Source organism: Tasmannia lanceolata, unplaced genomic scaffold, assembly GCF_043159265.1.
Source record: "Tasmannia lanceolata isolate RefF3 unplaced genomic scaffold, GAP_Taslan_0.1 ptg000019l, whole genome shotgun sequence".
NCBI classification, from domain to species: Eukaryota; Viridiplantae; Streptophyta; class Magnoliopsida; order Canellales; family Winteraceae; genus Tasmannia; species Tasmannia lanceolata.
Genome location: NW_027518696.1, coordinates 13,532,443 through 13,552,710, shown reverse-complemented (window position 1 = coordinate 13,552,710; position 20,268 = coordinate 13,532,443). Strand labels below are relative to the sequence as shown.

At 38.3% G+C, this 20,268-nt stretch overlaps 2 protein-coding genes across 5 annotated transcripts in view; both read left to right on the top strand.

Annotated features, from left to right (window-relative positions):
* Positions 1 to 2,320: 2,320 nt before the first annotated feature.
* LOC143852332 (exocyst complex component SEC8-like) lies at positions 2,321 to 8,736 on the top strand. The gene is made up of 4 exons (XM_077361719.1): positions 2,321 to 2,383; positions 7,979 to 8,074; positions 8,158 to 8,207; positions 8,287 to 8,736. Exons 1-4 carry the CDS (start codon positions 2,321 to 2,323, stop codon positions 8,375 to 8,377), a joined length of 300 nt encoding a protein of 99 aa, XP_077217834.1. The 3' UTR covers positions 8,378 to 8,736.
* Positions 8,737 to 9,975: 1,239 nt separating this feature from the next.
* LOC143852666 (uncharacterized) overlaps positions 9,976 to 20,268 on the top strand; it is a 50,063-nt gene continuing 39,770 nt past the window's right edge. Inside the window, exons 1-5 of one of the 4 annotated variants that reach the window (XR_013236825.1) lie at positions 9,976 to 11,962; positions 12,076 to 12,385; positions 15,409 to 15,659; positions 15,744 to 16,511; positions 18,795 to 18,933. Coding sequence is in view for 1 of the 4 variants with exons in the window: in XM_077362184.1 (XP_077218299.1) it covers positions 10,246 to 11,962; positions 12,076 to 12,385; positions 18,795 to 19,905 (3,138 nt within the window). In the remaining 3 variants the exon portion in view is untranslated. Of the gene's footprint in view, positions 11,963 to 12,075; positions 12,386 to 15,408; positions 16,512 to 18,794; positions 20,170 to 20,268 lie in introns of those variants that run through there. The other 3 variants (XR_013236824.1, XR_013236823.1, XM_077362184.1) reach the window with 3 other exon arrangements.

The window sequence follows — 20,268 nt, the reverse complement described above, 5'->3', positions numbered from 1 at the left end:
TAATCATGCATGACTCGGGGATGAAAGAATAAGCACACACAAAATAAATGGATGAAGTGTTACCTAAGCATTACTAGGTTATGAGTGACATGCCTAACTGGTGTCTAAGTTCTGGTGGATAAACACATGCATGCTACAGCTAAAGGTATAAGGTCTGCACAGGATGAGAAATCTAAAACTAGCAATTAATCATGAAATGAATTAAGATACAGTAAACGAAATAAAGAATAAACAGAAATACAGGCAGATAAAAGAATAAGCATGTGAGTAAGCCAAGAAATAAACACACACTATCATGATCCTATGCAAAAGTCATAATCGATATACAAACACAAGCCCTAAGTGCTAACAACAGACCCTAAGACTCTAATGCTTAAGTCTGAGTCTTTAGATGATCTGATGTTCATCCAAAGAAGCCTACGTATCCCCGCCTCTACGAGAATCAAGGCAACATAATTCTTCGCACCTATTCTAAACTAGATGCCTAAGACATCTAGACCTCTATCCTAGACTCGACCTAAAAGACCGGACTAGTTATTAAAGCTTCTTGTGCGATTATTTAAATCCCAGTGGATTGTGTATTCAATTCTTGACTAAGGAGATCCCCTGATGAATGACTTGCAATTCTAAAGCTACAATCTTTCCAGATTCAATTTTTATGGACAATAAACCATGAACATTACCCTTCGAATCTCTGATTATTCCCCCTAGGCTTGCACCATTAGATTCACAAGAGGCGTCACTATTAAGCTTGAAATGTTCCTCCTCTGGTTTTGTCCATTTGCATTTTTTTCTTCTCTCTTTGGAGACAACCGGAAATGACTCCCATTGTTGAAAAACTTCTTGTAGCCATGGTTTTAAATTTTTCCAAAACGACCGGAATGTTTCTTTGTCCATCCCCATTGAAACAAAATCTCAATGAATTCCTTCCACGTCATGATTTCCCCGAAATTTCGAACAAAATTATCGAAATTCGACCAAAATGGTCAGAACGAGATGCCATGATCTGCATTTCATTTCATTCCATTAATGTAGAAAATAATATTTGGTAGGCATCTTTGAACTGCATAGCAAAGTAACTGTGTCTTATGCATGCGATGTTTTAGATTGGCATGGGGCCAATAATACCTCGTAACTCTATGTGGTATTGACATAGAGTTGGGGTCCTTGGAGGGGAGACTGGTCATTGCACTTTCTTATGCTTTATTACATTGTACTTCTTTATTGACTTTACTGGTCTAGACATATGCGACAATACATGTCACTGGGTGTTCAATGTTATTAAACCCAAGGTTTTAAATTTTAGTTTTGGAGGTAATTTCGGGGGTAACCGAAACCGAAATTTCAACCGAAATCCCAAAATTTCAGCCGAAATTCGGTAAAGGCACATGAAATGTCGTTCTTTTGGGCTATAATTTCAGCTGAAATTTGGTAAAGGAATAAAAAATTAATATTTTATAAAAAAATTGGCCGAAATTTCTCAAATTTTGACCAAAATTTGGTAAATTTCGGTTTCGGTCCTTACCGAAACCCAAAATTTCGGATTTCGGATTTCGGCCGAAATTTAAAACCTTGATTAAGCCATTATGAATGGTTTTCTTTCTTATGCGATGGTTTTTAAGTATGTATTTGTGCTTCTTTTAGCATTTCCCAAAGTTCCATCTTAAAATTTCATCATTTGAATATGTTTCTATAGGTTTTCGTAACTTTACAAAAAATTACCGAAATTTTCACTGAAACCAAAATGTTTCTGTTTCCGTACCGACCAAAACCGAAATTTAAAACCGTGCCTATAGTGGCTCATCAACTTGGTTGCTTCTATTCGGCATGTTCAATTGGATTCATATGATATGCTGCCAAGTTAGGCGATGGCGATCCGGACATCAAGTCAATGACATGTACATCATGCATAGGGGATTTGGCATTTTATCGGGAATCACAGCGGCGAAGTCGGATAATACTTCAATAGCTGCTCGGATAATGGTTCACTAACTTTGGGAGCCACTTCCAGTTGTTTCCCTTTGTCAGTTATTTTAACTTGGCGATCACAGTGACGATCAGCCCATTCTCCTTTCTAGACTTCCAACAAGTTAAATCATAACATGTGGGCTCTTTATAACTTAACCAAATTAAAAAAACACTAATCTAGAATAAGCCCCACTTAAAACTCACAAAAAAAACCCTACTTGTGGTGGAGCATAATAGGCCCCACAAGTAGACTCCATCTCAACTTTGAAATTACAAAGTTTTGAATTGACTATTCTGCGCTTTTTTGTTCTTCCCATTATAGGTCTTAATTTGATCCCTATCACCTGACTATATGAAAGTTATCAACCTTTTTGGGGTCGAGCAGATATGCCGAAATTCGATTGCATTGGAACAGGTTTGCACTATATATATTTTTTTGAAAATTAGGTTTGCACTATATATCAATAGTCTTTGCAATATTGTATTGGATATATCCAATACAATTTCACATAACCATTTTACTTAGAAGTAAATATATTTGTTGATAGAGGTTTAGCATCTTAATGTAAAATTGATATGCTAAAATTCTACACATCTAAAATCTTGGACAATGTATAATTATTAATTTTTGATCTGTTTTCCATTCTACAAAAGATATTATTGCACTATAAGGTATATTCTGTGAAACTTTCACTTTCTAAATATGGAATTAGTAGATATCATCAATTGAAATAGAGAATAATTAGGAACAACATTCTTCAAGATTAGGAAAATTTAATTATCTGTTCTTACATTGTTACTACCAAATGAATGGCATTGAATGCACATGAATGTCCATGCCTCGTACCTAGAATTTTATGGACCATCCACGGTTCCTCTATCGGATATCTTCCTTATAGCGTGTTCAAGGAACATGATATTTCTAATATTGTATTTATGGATTAGTACTCTCATTATTGATTATGATATTATATATATATATATATATATATATATCGAGGAACGTGTTGGTGAGCTTAAGCTCACCAAACTTATGGTGAGCTTAAGCGCCCCAATCACATGGGTCCCACATTTTCTGTGGTGATTCAAATCATTCATTTGCAAGGCCCTATCATAGATAGGGTGTGTACCAAAAATCAGCTCCATAGGATCATCATAACCCCTCCATTTGTGGAGGACAAAAATGGGCAGATTTGTGGACAAATAATGTCTGTCCATTTTGACCTCCACAAATGGATGGGTTAGGATGATCCGATGGAGCTGATTTTTGGTACACACCCCATCTATGTAAGGGCCTTTCAAATGAATGATTTGGATCATCCTAACAAAGTAGGCCCCAATGTGATTGGGCGCTTTGGTGAGCTTAAGCTCACCAACACTTTCCTCATATATATATATATATATATATATATATATATATGCTAGAAATAGAGTTAGGGTTAGAGCGAGGAAGAAGAAGAGGAGTAGAGATATGGAGAGCCTCCACTAAGGAGCTCCTCATGTAAATGATGTGTATATAGGCCCCAATTAAGGCAACAATGTACAATGAGTGTAATACCCCGAAGACTATAAGTAATGACTAAACTGCCCTAAATACATGTTATTCAACACTTTCCCTCAAGCTAGATTGTATATACTATGGAACTCCAGCTTGCTACAAAGGAGACTACAACAACCAACTACAAATAACAAAAAATACAGTAAGCTCATACACACATCCAGCTTGGTTGATCACTCCTCAAGTTGGTGTGGCGAATACATAATGAAATACGTAATAATAAAAGACGACGACCACAATGAGAGTACAATCGTCGAGATCAGCATCCACTAAAAAGGAACAGCTCCCCCTTAAGCAACACCACGGCGAGAGCGATCAGAATAAGGCCTCCCACTGAATAAGAGGTCGGCGAATAAATCTGCAAACCTCGAAGGATCGAACAGAGACACCTCGGCAGGGAAATAACAACAAGCACCACGAGCAGGAACACCAGCTAAGTAGCACAACGCCAGTAGAAGAAGAACAAGAGATGGGGAAACCATCGGAGACAAGGTCGACGGGGAAATGTCGCATAGAGATAAGGAGACGAAAACTAACTAACAATGGGGAAACCATTGGCTAGATAGAAGGTCGGCGGCATTAACATCGTTGCTTGAAGAGAGGTCGGGTAAACCGTCGCCTGAAGAGAGAACCAACCAACGATGGGGACACCATCTTTTGGAAAGAAGGTCGACGGCATGAACTTCGTCGCCTAATGAGAAGTCGACGGGGAAACCGTAACCTGAGGAGAGCCAACCAATGATGGGGACACCATCGTCTGGAAAGAAGGTTGCCGGGGACACCGTCGCTTGTGAACCGACCAACGATGGGGAAACCATCGCCCGGTGAACCGACCAATGATGGGAAACCATCGCCCTGTGAGACTAGGTCGACGGGGACACCGTCACCCGTGAGCCGACCAATGATGGGAAACCATCACCCGGTGACTAATAAGGCATAAAGCCGGACAATAATGCGTAAACCTACGCAAGAGAAGACATCAAAGAGGAAACAATGAACAAGAAAAATTGGCACAATGGAAGAACAGCCACACAGGAGACGGACGAAGAACATAAAGAGAAGAAGAAACTCACATTACGAAGGAATGGTGAAATACATTAAAGAGGAGACATCATGAAGAAGGACGAAGAACAGAATCACCATTAATACTCCCCCTCAAGTGAGACTACATGAGCCCGGAGACAACAACACAAGAAAAGATGACAGGAGACAACAAAAGAGGACAACAACAAGAAAAAGAACAACATAACAACGCTAGAACATGACAAAAAGAGAAAATAAAGAGATTTGGAAATGGAAAAGGATTTTGGGGAGTAGATCTACAAAAGAGAAGAATAAAGGAATTTGGAGTTGGGATTGGGATGCCTAAAAGGGATTTGGGAAGAATATTTTGAATTCAAAAGAGAAATAAAGGAAAGATTTGGAGTTTTGGGTGGAGATTTGGAGATGCCGAAAGGCCTTCAAATTTAATTCAAAAGAGAAAGAAAGGGAAGATTTTAAGGATTGGAGATTCGGGATTTAGTTTTGGATTTGGGGTTGAATATGGAGGATTGAGATTATAGATCTGGGGTTACTGCAATCAAGAACTGAGATTTTTTTGGTTGGAACTTACGACAAAGGGGACGGACATAGATATTGCACAAGAGTGGAGGATTTTGGCTGTGCGATTACATGAAACACAAAGTGATCGCATCATTAAAGAAAGTAAAAAGGGATCGCATCGTGAAAGCAAGTAAGAGTAATCGCATGATCTATAATCACAAGAGCAGAAACTTGCGATTAAGAAAGTTAATTGCAACTTGCTCGGGTAATCGCAAGAAAATTTGAGGGATTGAGAGGATGTGCTGATTCGTTAATACCAGTTGGGTCCGGGGAGAAATTTTAGGATTTAGAGATAAATTTTTGAGGGACGAGTATTCGCATGTTTTTATGTTATTATACGGCGTGAATGGAGAGAGATTCTAGGGATAGGGAGAGATTTTAGGAGAAAAAGATCTGACAGAGAGATTGTAGGGATTTTCCGAAAACAAAAAAGAAGTTGCTGTGCGCAAACAAGGAGAGTGAGAGAGAGAGAGAGACACATGCGAGAATGAGAGAGATTTTAAGGATAAGGAAAGAGAATATAGGTTACTCTCAAATACGCAATGCCCTGGAAAAAAAAGAGAGAAGGGATTACGTTTCTGCAAATAAAAAAGGGTGCGAGAGTGGTTTCCGAGAGAGAGAGAGAGAGAGAGAGAGAGAGAGAGAGAGAGAGAGAGCTTGGGATTGCGCTTCTTCTTTCTTCTTCCTTGGATCTCAGCTCTGATACCATGTTAGAAATGGACTTAGGGTTAGAGAGAGGAAGAAGGAGGAGTAGATATATGGAGTCTCCACTAGGGAGCTCCTCATGTTAATGATGTATATATAGGCCCCAAATAGGGCAACAATGTACAATGACTGTAATAATCCTAAAACTACAAGTAATGGCTAAACTACTCTAAATACATGTTATTCATCAATATATATAGAGAGAAAAATGTTTGTGCACTCGAGCGCATATAGGCTTATATGCGCTCGAGTGCACAAATAGCATGGGCCCACATTTTCCCGATGATCCAAAGCATTCATTTGAAAGACCCTTACATAGATAGGGTGTGTACAAAAAATCAGCTCCATAGGATCATCCTAGTCCATCCATTTGTGGAGGTCAAAATGGATGTCCATACATCCATTTTGACCTCCACAAATGGATGGGTTAGGATGATCCTATGGAACTGATCTTTGGTACACACCCTATCTATGTAAGGGCCTTTCAAATGAATGCTTTGGATCATCATCCTTACAATGTGGGCCAACATGAGTTTTGTGCACTCAGACGCATATAAGCTATATGCGCTCGAGCGCACAAACGTTTTTCTCTCTCACACACACAGATATATATATATATATATATATATATATATATATATATATATATATATATATATATATTGTACGCGCGAGCATCCACATGTATGATTTACATGCCATATGAAATCATCCATACTTGGGTGAACTCTTTTCACACATGTTTTCAATTATTACATACATTATTCATATCAATGTATATATATACACAACTATTTTGTGTACAGTGTACCTAGATCCATACATAGATGTGTGCGTTATTAAGAAAGGAAGGGGTCTCCTTTTTCTTTTTCTGCTCATATTCAGTAATCCATATAATATTCTAAAGGTTGCTGATTGGCCTCTCTCTCTCTCTCTCTCTCTCTCTCTACTTTGTTACTGTTCCTACTCCTTTACTGGCTTCTAGTGGAAAGTGCTGACCATGAATCAAAACAACAGTGCCAATTCAAAATATCCTCTTGCTTATGTTAAAAAATTCCTAGCTGGGATAAGGATTGATTTTTTATTTTTTTATTTCCGAATTCTTTATGCACTCTCAATGGATTTCAAATCCATGACTTTGGTCGTCTTCTACTCTAGGCTTGGATTACCTCTTGGCAAGAGGATTTTTTTTTTTTTTTGGGGGGGGGGGGGGGGGGGGAGGGGGGGGAATAGGGTACATGGGTGATTTGGTAGAATGATGCCACAAGTGATGAAGATGTCGAGTTTCTTTGATCCTGCCAAGGGTTGGGATTTTCCTCCATGGGCATCAGTAATTCTCATTAATGACATTCACTGCATAGAGTGAATCCGATTCTTTCCAAACATTTGCGATTCTCATTTTCTTGACTAAGAAGATCCCCTGATGAATGACCTGCAATTCTAAAGCTACAATCTTTCCAGATTCAATTTTTATGGACAATAAACCATGAACATTACCCTTCGAATCTCTGATTATTCCCCCTAGGCTTGCACCATTAGATTCACTGAAACTGAAATGTTTCCGTTTCCGTACCGACCGGAACCGAAATTTAAAACCGTGCCTATAGTACTCATCAACTTGGTTGCTTCTATTCGGCATGTTCAATTGGATTCATATGATATGCTGCCAAGTTAGGCGATGGCGATCCGGACATCAAGTCAATGACATGTACATCATGCATAGGGGATTTGGCACTTTATCGGGAATCACAGCGGCGAAGTTGGATAATACTTCAATAACTGCTCGGATAATGGTTCACTAACTTCGGGAGCCACTTCCGGTTGTTTACCTTTCAGTTATTTTAACTTGGCGATCACAGTGACGATCAGCCCATTCTCCTTTCTAGACTTCCAACAAGTTAAATCATAACATGTGGGCTCTTTATAACTTAACCGAATTAAAAAACACTAATCTAGAATAAGCCCCACTTAAAACTCACAAAAAAAACCCTACTTAAAACAGTCGTGGAGCATAATAGGCTCCACAAGTAGACTCCATCTCAACTTTGAAATTACAAAGTTTTGAATTGACTATTCTGCCTTTTTTTGTTCTTCCCATTATAGGTCATAATTTGATCCCTATCACCTGACCATATGATGTTGCAGGCTTTGGCAGCCATCCCATCAATCAACAACGAGGCCATCCAGCAGAGATTGGATCGCGTCCGGACTTTCTATGAACTTTTAAATTTGCCATACGAGGCAATTCATCTTACTTTGACTGTGTCCTTATATCTTATTCTTCCCTTCCGATCATTTTGATAGATGATATTCTTCTGTTGCAGGCCTTACTTGCCTTCATGAAAGAACATGAGTACTTATTTACGACTGCCGAGTAAGTAAATATGCACTTTATCATCTTGTTGATTTTCATAAATGAGGAAACAGCTTACAGCTGAGCATTGGTTTGGCAGGTATTCTAGTCTTCTAAAAGTGAAGGTCCCAGGCAGAGAGATCCCTATTGATGATCCAGAACAGTTGGTAGCTGAGATATTGTCCCATTAACATTTTGATGAAAGCTCAATCTGGAGAAATATGAAACTTCAACAATTTTCAGCTATTACTGTCATTGCAGTTTTGTCAAAGAGAGTGCAGAAAGGATGTTGGAAGAAAAGATGGTGGACCAGAAAGCCTGTGAAGGAATCAAAAGCTCTGCTCTGTTTAGAGAGAATAATAGTAGGACGAGAGACTCTTTTTCTTGTTATTATCATTTGTTTGAAATATCCTCTTCCATTTCTTTGTATTTAATCTTTCATGGATACATACATCTGTTAAGAACAGAGTGGTGGATCAAGAAAAGAAGAAAGTCTGATGTATTCTAAACATGAAGCAAACAACTAATGCTCTTAGGTGATTTCTAAAAACAGCTTTCTTATGTAAGAGTCCTCAACACCTGTCATTTTGGATCCTAGCTTTATCTAGGCTAGAATGGCTCTGCAGCCTGATATATGGGCCAGATGATAAATAAGAGAATACTAAAGATTCGAGCCATAGAATTTCTCAATTCTGACACAAGATGCTTATTAGATAGTAATAGAATTATTTCGCCATTAATGTTTGCCATACTGGTCGATATGTTTTAACAGTCAAGTCTATCTGCTGAAATTGGCAACATATGCCTCTTTCAGTTTAAATAGTCAAGCCTTAAACTGTGTCATTGTGTCCACTGAAATCATGCAAAAAAGGTATAGTGGGGCCACCTATTTGGATGATCTAAACCATTTAGATAGGTCTTCCCTCAAAGATTTTCTTCATATGATGATCACGACCCTTAAAATTGTCGAGGTGTCTGTAATATTGTTTTCTAACAGCAGCAAGGAGCCATCATTAAAAAGTGCATTTATTATTCCTTAACTGCTACATTTTTTCAGTTCTTTTATAAATGCACTGAGGGGATGTGATCCAATGGTGGCACCCACGCCACTGATTTTTGCAAGAGCGCCCTTCAGTTTAGCATTCCTTTAGTCTTTTTTTATGAATAAATGTGATACACTTTGCAAAATGGGGATTTAGAGGTGGAAAATTTATGGTGTGTTGGCCCACCATAGGTATAAAATTGATCGGGGCAGTTGAATTGGATGATTCTAAGCTTTTGACCGTTAATTATATGAAGACTTTGATGAAAGGTTCTGATTAAAAATCTTACTCGTCCTATCTATGTGCCACGTGTACGGCTACAATTAATTAAAATAAAAATTAGGAAAATGCCTTACCATGATTAAAGGGGAACGAAGAGAAATAACACGCTTAGTCGCTTACTGTGTTTGATTTTTCTGCTATTAAAAACAAAAAAAAAAACAAAACACTTGGTTTGATTTTTCCACACATAATTCAACAGCCTCGACTTGTAGTCATGGAAAAATAATAAAAATATACATTGTTCATTTCCTAGCATTGTTCGGTTGTCATTTTCTATTCACATGACAAAAGTTAATACATTTTTGGGGAATGCTAAATTGAAAGGTGGCCTTGCAAAAATCAGCAGTAGGGGCGCCATCATTAGCATTTGATTTTTTTGCAAGAGTGTCCTTGACTTTAGCATTCCTCCTACCTCTCTTATAACTAAATTGGTGATTTTGTGTTGACCCACCACAGGTACAAATGCCATACCGTACCTGAATGAACAGGAGAAGAAACCTCCACGAAAACGCAGTCTGTTAGATTTTCCACACGTCATCGTGGAAAAAACATCTCTCTACATTACTGGTTCCTTCTTTTATAGAGGACATGGAAGAGAATGGATGGACAGTTCAAAACAAAAAAAAGATATTAGATGGTGTTTTTGCAAGAGAGATTTGCATTCGACCAAGGAATCTCTAGTAAAATGGCGATTAGATTCTGGGAGTTTTAGGGGATGATTGGTGTTTGATGCTATGGAGGAAATCCAAGTGTACCCAATCGGATCTGGGTCCGAGACAAATGCCATATGGAAGAAGAAGAAGAAGCAGAGATTCCAATGGAGAGCAGTCTCTGATGAGAATAGAAAGGAGTCCACAAAGAAGTGGGTCATTCGAACTTTTTATCCAAACAACACCTCTGAGAAAACCCACTCCAAATCTTTTGCTCTCTCTGATCATCAAACCACAAGCTCCCATCATCATTCACTTGCTGCTCATCCTATTTTGACAGATACTTGTCATCTACCCAATTGTCAAAATCCTTCAATTAATTCACCATCCATGTCTTATGCAGAAGCCTTCTTCCAGAGGAATCAGAGTAATTGGTATCGAAAAAGGGCGGAGAATAGGAAGAAGGAACCTAAGCTTCCTCCTCCTCCAAAGACTTCGCTTTACGCAGGTGAGCCCGCGATTTACTTTGATGAATCAGTTATCAATGCAAAAGCTGAGAAATTCAAATACTGTCTTGTTGGGAAGTTCCCCTACTCATTTCCAAGCTTGACACAGATTAGAGAGTGGGTTGCTAGAGAATGGAAACTCAGAGGGGATTGGTCTGTTACCTTACTGGATTTTAACCACATTTTCATTAGGTTAGACAATGAATCGGACATGATCCGGTTGTGGGTCAGCAATAGATGGTGGATTAATGGCCATTTGATGAAGGTTTTTAAATGGACTCCTCAATTCCGAGCAGGAAATGGGGAACCCTCTTCTGCTGCTGTTTGGATTGCACTCCCTCGTCTCCCTGTTGTTTTCTTTGAAGAAGATGTCTTATTCTCTATTTCATCTCTAGTTGGAAAACCACTTGCAATTGATGTTCCAACAAAGATTCTGTCTCGAACCAATGTTGCACGAATCTGTGTAGAAGTTGATCTTCTCGTAGAGTTCCCTCGTCGAGTATGGATTGGAATTGGAGAAGGAGGCTTTTGGCAACGCATATACTATGAGAAGTTACCTTCCTACTGTCTTAACTGCAACCGCCAAGGGCATTCTACAAAGATCTGCAAGTTCAATACAAGCAATTCCGTAATTCGCAATTCTAGTGGCAAGGTAACAAACTCCGTCCGGGAAATCTTAAAGGCTGAAATAAATCAACCCACCAAACAGGATAGTTGTGGGACTTTTGATCCAAATAGAGGATATAAGGCTGCTTCTAAATCTTTGATTGATGATGAACCTCGCTATGGTTCTCATAATCCGGGAAGTCAACATACCGATGTTAAAGATCTTCGGAAGACTCAGATAGATGTATTCAACTCTGACGAATTCAGATCAGACATCAAGTCCCTTGTTAGCATTCGATCGTCTGAGAAGTTGGGAGATCATCATTCAGTTGATGAAGTGACCAGGTCCAAGTCAGCTGATCTCAAATTCTCAAGTAACTGGATAGTAGATTGGCACGCCGAAGAAGAATATAGAACATCTAAGCCTTCTGTCCACAAATCTATGGAAGGAGAGAGCAGCGAGATAAAGCATGATCAAATATGTGACCTAAGTAAAGATAGAGAGGGACGTAATCAGCTTATCGCAGAGGCTCCATCTCTACTACCATCAAGTCCAAGTCTTGCATTTCAACATAGAGCTGGACATAGTGTGCCTATCATTAAGGATTCTTCTCAGCTACCATCGAACCGGGTTACAATTGTCGAAGCAATGACCAGAAGCTTAGGAACTACGGAAAACATCAAAACAGGTAAGAATAAGGGTAGGGAAGTAACTGATCTGAAACCATAGAATGGTATTATTTTCCAATCATTGAAAAAAAATCTTAACCTCACTATTTTTCTTCCTTTTTTCTTTTGGTAGGTAGACAGGGTTTTGGTGGAACTTTTTCTACTTTATCGATGATGAATGCAACATTTCTTTGTACCTCAACAAATCATGCCAGGGATGATGGGAATAAAATAGAGAAAGAAGTAATGCATGTGCTAAAAGTGGGAACAGAGCGAGCAAATTTAGATGAAGAAATCATTCGGGTTGGTAGAAGCATCTTAGAAGAAGAAGAAGAAAAGAAATTTCAAAGCCATCTAACCGATCAGCATAAGCCACAAGAACTACAGCATTCGAAGAACAATAAAAGTAAGAAAAGCCTGATAAAGCAAACTCCTCCCACCAGGTATGCTGCATTACCTTTGTTTAAATGACTTCAAAAATGTTTTAAAAAAAAATATTACTGTGATTAGCAATGACTCATCTAGAAGATATCTAGAGTCCATGCTTAGAGAACAAAATCTAGGAACACTTGGTATAGTAGAACCAAAGATTTCCTCTTTACTGATTAGCAACACAAGGTTGGTGATCTTGGTTTATAGAATTGCTTCACTAGAAATAGAAAAACAATCACTCTGATTATCTTACCAAAACATTGAATATTATAGGGATTAGCAACAACCACTCTAGATGATATCTGGACTCCATGCCTAGAGAAGAAAATCTAAAGATTCTTATTAGGGCGATGATATTTTCACTCGCCCTTGCATTATGCATTCGCCTCCCTAATAAAGTGATTTGACGTCAAGAAGCGTTAAAGTTGCCCACTTTCACGTCAAATCACGTTTTAAGGGGAGTGCATGCGTAATGCAGGGGGAGTGAAAATATCATCTCCCTTCTTATTATAGCAGAACCAAAGATTTCCTCTTTACATACGAGGAAAACACAGTGGGTTCAAGAATTGGTTGATTACACATATGACAAACTCTCATAATCAAGTATTTTACACATGTTGAATGAAATTTTATCTCTAGGGCATGGGTTGAGAATAGAGCGTACAGATCTGGAGTCTTTAACATCATTGCTGTTTGCTTAAACTAGGGCCCATGCTGGTTGCCTACTGATTCTGCTCTTCAACGTGAACTTATCTCGGAATGCATCAATTTACATATGATTTCCAAACAGGGACTTTCATGTGTTGTTTAACCAAATAGATGCAAAGAATAACCTAGAATTTTTTTTTGTTCATAACCTTAATTTCTAGAGTGACCATAATCTAGAGGTACTGAAGGTTTGTTTGATCAGGTTGTGTGATTAGATTACAAGTTGAAGAATTTGTTGGATCAGGTTGTGTGATTTGATTACAAGCTGAAGAATCTGTTGGTGTAGGTCTTCAAAACTCGGTCTAACATCTTTATTCCTCTTTAGTGAAGGAAGCTTCAGTAATGATTATTAACCTTGATTTTCTAAATTATCAATTATATCGTACTCAAGCCCTGGCGCAACGGTAAGGTTGCTCCATTGTGACCTGGTGGTCACGGGTTCGAGTCATGGAAACAGCCTCTCTGCAAAGCAGGGGTAAGGCTGCGTACATCTAGCCCTCCCCATACGCCGCAATTGCGGGAGCCTCGTGCACTGGGCCGCACTTTTTGTCGTACTTGTGCACTCTCTTATGATTTCTAAAAGCTAATACTTGATGGAATGCTATTGGTTTCTACCATGGTTTTAACGAAAAGGCACCGAAACCGAAATTCCCAAAATTTACCAAATTTCGTTCGAAATTTCGAAAATTTTGGTACTTTCGATTGAAATTTCGTCCTAAAAATCCGGCTTTTCGTTCGCCAGTACCAAATTTCACCGGAAATTTTGGGATTTAGGCTGAAATTTCGGTTTCAGATAAGTCCGAAATTTTAGCCGAAACCGAAATTTAAAACCATGGTTTCTACTTTCTTTTTGTTTGTTGATTTACAAGGAAGTGGAAGAAAGAATTACATAAACAAATTCATTTTCTTTTAATATGTTTTTAGACCTTGGTTATTTTAATTAATACCGGTTATGATTATGTAAATTTGCATTTTTCTTGGAAACTTTAAAGAGAATATATTCATTTTCGTGAATGTTGTTGTTCTTACACTGTTTTCCCAATACACTGTACTTTCAATCTCCTTAAAGAAATGTTTTAATTATGAAAAATGAAAGAATATCATTTTTCTACCTCCACTATTCAGTTTTAACGGAGCTCTTCGAGTGGCATAGTTTTTTTTTCCCTTGAATGAGAATAAATTCATTAATGGCTGTAATCGGAATACATCAACGGGACTAGGCGTCCCACCAATGCAAACAACACTTGTACAGCAACAATCTAAAAAACTCTAATCAAAACCCATTGAAAAATTTAATAGTTTAAGTAAATATAATTTTTTATTTTTATATATAAAACTAAGGACGGATAAAACTCAAAACATATGGTGTTTGCAAAGTTGTGGTAGTAGTATTCAGAAAAAACAAGAAACCAGGAAGTGTCCCCATGAATCATGAAGTATTGGATTCCAAGACATGTCTGACATAGGTACGTCTCCCATTCAGAAGAATCCGTGTAACATAGGCCCCATCTCAGCTAACAAAGCAAAGTTCAGTTCTGTTCAGAACTTCAGATACATTGCAACAACATAGACCCATATTGTATCTGAGCAAAAATGCAGGAGCATCCTCATTCCAGCACCCGTTTGACTCACTTATATCAATCATTAATGCTCCTAAAACAAAGGTACCTACACCATAATCCGTGTTAATTCCACATCCAAGCATATTGCTGCCATCAGTCAATGATCCTCCACTAGGAGGAGATTGTGAATCGAAGAGCGGATCATAATATCTCCTTTGGTCATGTAAGGAGATCAGCAAACAGCGATGGATAGACTCACTAGGATGGGAGTACAGAGACAAATCTTGGAAATTTTCGATTTTCTTCCTCATTAGATTCCCATTTTGTTTTCTCTTTTCTTGCTTTTGTATAATGACCATCTAGGTCGGATGTTCTTTTCTTCTTAATATATTCATTCACCATTCAAAAAAAAAGTCATGAACCTCTTCTACCAGCCAGTGATTTCATTAACAGACAGATCATTCTTGGCTTGAGATATCTGTATTGCACCTCTAACCCAGGTTGGCACCAATTTGCGTCCGAACATTCGCAACCAGTATGGATTGTCAATTTTTGGCTAATATTTCCATTCCATGTGAACTTTTTGGTGCAGGTTCAGATTTCATATTCCTTAGATTGAGCCTCTCAAATGCTTAAAAAGACTTTCAATTCCAAAAATATCATCCCTTCCACTCCTGATTTAATTACTTTCTATCTTTAATGTGCATTAATTCCTGATGGTTTGATGGCAATAAAAAAAAATTCTAATCTTATTCTTTCTACAGAATGAAATTGTCATTGATGAATCCTATCTTCATTTGGAAGAAGAAAAGGGAGAATATTCAAACTCAGGAGATTTTAGACAATTATATGTACTACCTCGCCAAAAAAATATACAAATATTCAGATATCAAGGCCATGACCATGTCTTTTAGGGATAAAATTGGCATAGGAGGTTTTGGTCCTGTGTTTAAAGGGATGCTTCCTGACGGCCGGCTGGTTGCAGTTAAGGTCCTAGACAGAGAGTCACGTCAAGGTGAAATTCAGTTCCTTAATGAAGTTGAAATCCTAAAGAGGGCTGACCATGTTAATATTATTAGTCTCCTTGGTTTCTGTTCAGAGAAGTCCAAAAGAGCTCTGATATATGAGTTCATGCCCAATGGATCTCTTGATAAGTTCATCTTCGGCATGGAACCAACAGGAGCCCGTCCTCTAGGATGGGAAACACTACACAAAATTGCAGTTGGCATTCTCGAGGGCTCGAGTACTTACACTGTTGGTGCAGAATGCATATTTTGCATCAGGATATAAAACCGTGTAACATTCTTCTAGGTCAAGGCTTTTGTCCAAAGATATCTGACTTCGGGCTTGCGAAGGTGTGTCCTACAGAAGAGGGTTACTGGACGGATGATTGTGTCTGTGGGACTCTAGGTTATATTGCACCTGAATGTTTTAGGGCATACATGGTCTCTAACAAGTCGGATGTTTATGGCTATGGAGTGACATCGCTAGAAATGGTTGGAGGAAGAAGGTACGAAACATTTCTGAGATAGGCTTAGGCAGCTTGCTTTATAACCGTCTTGATCTAAAAGGTTTAGGACTGGAAGGGCTTACTGGGGTTGCAGAGGAAGAGATTGCAAGGAAGATGATCTTGGTTGGTCTGTGGTGTACACAGTACGAGGCTGCAAATCGTCCTTCAATGAGGAGGGTAGTGGAGATGTTGGAAGGAAGCATTGACAACTTGCAAATGCCTCCTATGCATTCATTGGCATATGAGGACTTACATAGCTCAGCAGATTCTGTAGATGTGGATTCTGGAGCTGCAGATGTTGATCTGGTTTGCGGTGCAAAGACAAAATCATAAGATCAACCATAAGCAACTACGATGGTACATGTTGAAGTTGGGATTTATTTACAAATAATCTCATTTTACCATCAAACATATTTGCAAATAGGATATTTTGCGTCCATGAGTGTGATTAATATTATCATTGGAAGATAGGTTTTTACTCTTGCCGTAATTATCTGTAAATGAGATTATTTCTGCTTTTTGAGCAACTTATTACTCCTTCCTCTCAACACTTGTCCTCTTTTCGCCGACCCCCAACTCTTCGCTTATCCTTGATTTTTATCATTTTGGGATTTTTTATTCTCTTCTCCTTGGATCTAAAATCCGTATAAACATTTTGTTTCTTTGCAAACCATCTTTTCTCCATGCTATTTCCAAATCTCAACAGCTTTTCGTCTCTCTTCTTTTTGTTATATTTTACATATTTTCAGCATGATTTTTTTGTAGTTGATTTTCAAAAGAGAAGATGAGAGTGACACATTCTTTCTCTTAGCACCCAACATTAAGAGGGAAGCTCGCCAAGTAATTCGACAAAATTCTAAAGTCAGTATTGGTATCAATTCTTCATTTTTATCTAATTTTTCTTCATGTGTTTTTGCTTGATAGAGGTGGTCAACTCAAAAAGGGAATAGAAGCAGTAACAATCTTTTGGGATTTGGGATTTGGGATTTTTTTTATCATTTGAAGATGATATTCACGTAGACATGTAAATTATCATTTGGTAAGATGATCTATCTTACCAAAAATTTGAATATTATAGGGATTAGCAACAACCCCTCTAGATAAACTAGAGTCCATGCTTAGAGAACAAAATCTGTGAATTCTTATTATAGCAAAACCAAAGATTTCCACTTTAAATCTGAGGAAAATACAGTGGGTTCAAGAATTTGTTTATTTCACATATAACAAACTCTCAAAATCCAGTATTTTACACATTTGAATGCAATTCAATCTCTAGGGCATGGGTCGAGAATAGAGCCTACAATGCAAACAACACTTGTGAGTACAATGGGTATCAAGTGCCTCAATCCTTGGTGCTGTAATCGGAATACATCAACGGGGACTAGGCGTCCCACGAATGCAAACAACACTTGTACAACAAAAACCTAACAAACTCTAATCAAAACCCATTGATACACCCCAACCTATGTTGCATCAGTGTGAGTACAATGGGTATCAAGTGTCAGATCCGGCAACTATCAAAATGAAAAATTCATGGATTCTACAAAACAATTTAAGAAATTTTCAAATTTTAATTATAACAATTAGTATATTTAAAATTTTAATAGTTTAAGTAAATAAAATGTTTTATTTTTATATAAAAAGCTAAGGACGGATAAAACTCAAAACATATGGTATTTATAAAGTTGTGGTCGTAGTATTCAGAAAAAACAAGTAAAAGAGACCTAGAAGAGTCTCCATGAATCATGAAGTAATGGATTCTGAGACATGTCTGACATAGGTACCTCTCTCATTCAGAAGAGTCCGTGTAACGTAGGCCCCATCTTAGCTAACCAAGCAAATTTCAGTTCTGTTCAGATACATTGCAACAACACAGACCTATATTGTATCTGAGCAGAAATGGAGTCCTCATTCCAGCACCTATTTGACTCACCTATATCAGTCATTAATGCTCCTAAAAAAAAGGTGCCTACACCATAATCTGTGTTAATTCCACATCCAAGCATATTGCTACCATCAGTCAACGATCCTCCACTAGGAGGAGATTATGAATTCTAGGAGCGGATCATAATATCTCCTTTGGTCATGTAAGGAGATCAGCAAACAGCAAGGTGGATAGACTCACTAGGATGGGACCACAGAGACAAATCTTGGAAATTTTCGATTATCTTCCTCATTAGATTCCCATTTTATATTTTTTTTTCTCTTTTCTTGCTTTTGTATAATGACCATCTAGGTCGGTTGTTCTTATCTTCTTAATATATTCATTCACCATTCAAAAAAAAGAGTCAATGAGCTTCATCTACCAGCCAGAGATTTCATTAGCAGAACATTCTTGGCCTGCGATATCTGTAATTTTGCACCCCTAACCCAGGTTGGCACCAATTTGCGTCCGAACATTCGCAACCAGTATGCATTGTCAATTTCTGGCTAATATTTCCATTGCATGTGAACTTTTTGGTGCAGGTTCAGATTTCATGTTCTTTAGATTGACCCTCTCAAATGCTTAAAAGACTTCCAATTCCCAAAATATCATCCCTTCCACTCATGATTTAATTACTTGCTTTCTTTAATGTGCATTATTTCGTAATGGTTTGATCGCAATAAATAAATTATTCTAATCTTATTCTTTCTCTACAGAATGAAATTCTCATTGATGAATCCTATCTTCATTTGGAAGAAGAAAACGAAGAATACTCAAACTCAGGAGGAGCTTTTAGAGAATTATTTGTACTACCTTGCTCCAATAGGATACAGCTATTCAGATATCAATGCCATGACCATGTCTTTTAGGGACAAAATTGGTGAAGGAGGTTTTGGCGGTGTGTTTAGAGGGATGCTCCCTGACGGCCAGCCGGTTGCCATTAAGGTCTTAAACAATCCACCATTCTTTCAAGGTGAACGTGAGTTCAAAAGTGAACTTCAAACCTTGCAGGGGACCAGACATGTTAATATTATAAGTCTCCTTGGTTTCTGTTCAGAGGGATCCAATAGAGCGCTGGTATACGAGTTCATGCCCAGTGGATCTCTTGATAAGTTCATCTTCGGCATGGAACCTGGAGGATCCCATCCTCTACGATGCGGTGGATGGGAAACACTACACAAAATTGCACTTGAAATTGCTCGAGGGCTCGAGTACCTACACTATGGGTGCAGCATGCATATTTTGCATCGGGATATAAAACCGTCTAACATTCTTCTAGATCAAGACTTTTGTCCAAAGATCTCTGACTTCGGGTTGGCGGGGCTGTGGCCTAGCAAAGAGAGTTACTTGGTAGATCGTGTCTGTGGGACTTGTGCTTATATGGCACCTGAATATGTTATGGAAGGCAGGGTCTCTGACAAGTTGGATGTTTATGGCTATGGAATGACACTGCTAGAAATGGCTGGTGGAAGAAGGCACTTTGATCATCTTGGAATAGACTGTTGCGAGATATGCTTAGGTTGGTTGCTTAATAAGCATCAGCGTCTTGACCAAAGAGATTTAGGGCAGGAAGGGTTTGCTGAGGTTGCAGAGGAAGAGATGGCAAGGAAGATGATCTTGGTTGGTCTGTGGTGTACACAGTACGAGGCTGCAAATCGGCCTTCAATGAGGAGGGTAGTGGAGATGTTGGAAGGAAGCATTGACAACATTCAAATCCCTCCTCTGCATGCATTGGCATTTGAGCACTTCCATTGCTCATCAGATTCTGTAGATGCAGAATCTGGAACTGCAGATTCTTCTTATACAGACTCGTTGGACGGACGATGATCTTGGTCAGGTTTGTGGTACAAAGACGGAATAGTAAGATCAACCTTAAAGCGACTGCTGCGACTAGGATGGTAGGCATGTTGAAGTCGGGAAATATTTACAAATAATCTCATTTTAGCATCAAACATATTTGCAAATAGGATATTGTATTTTGCCACCATGAGTGTGATTAATACTATCATTTGAAGATAGGTTTTTTTACTCTTGTAGCAATTATTTGTAAATGAGATTTTTTCTTGAGCAGCTTATTACTCTCCTTCCTCTCGTGACTTTGTTTTTTTCTTTTCGCATACACTCAATTCTTCCCCTCGCCTTGATTAATATTATCATTTTCATAAAGTATGGTGCGGCCCACTCCGTAGG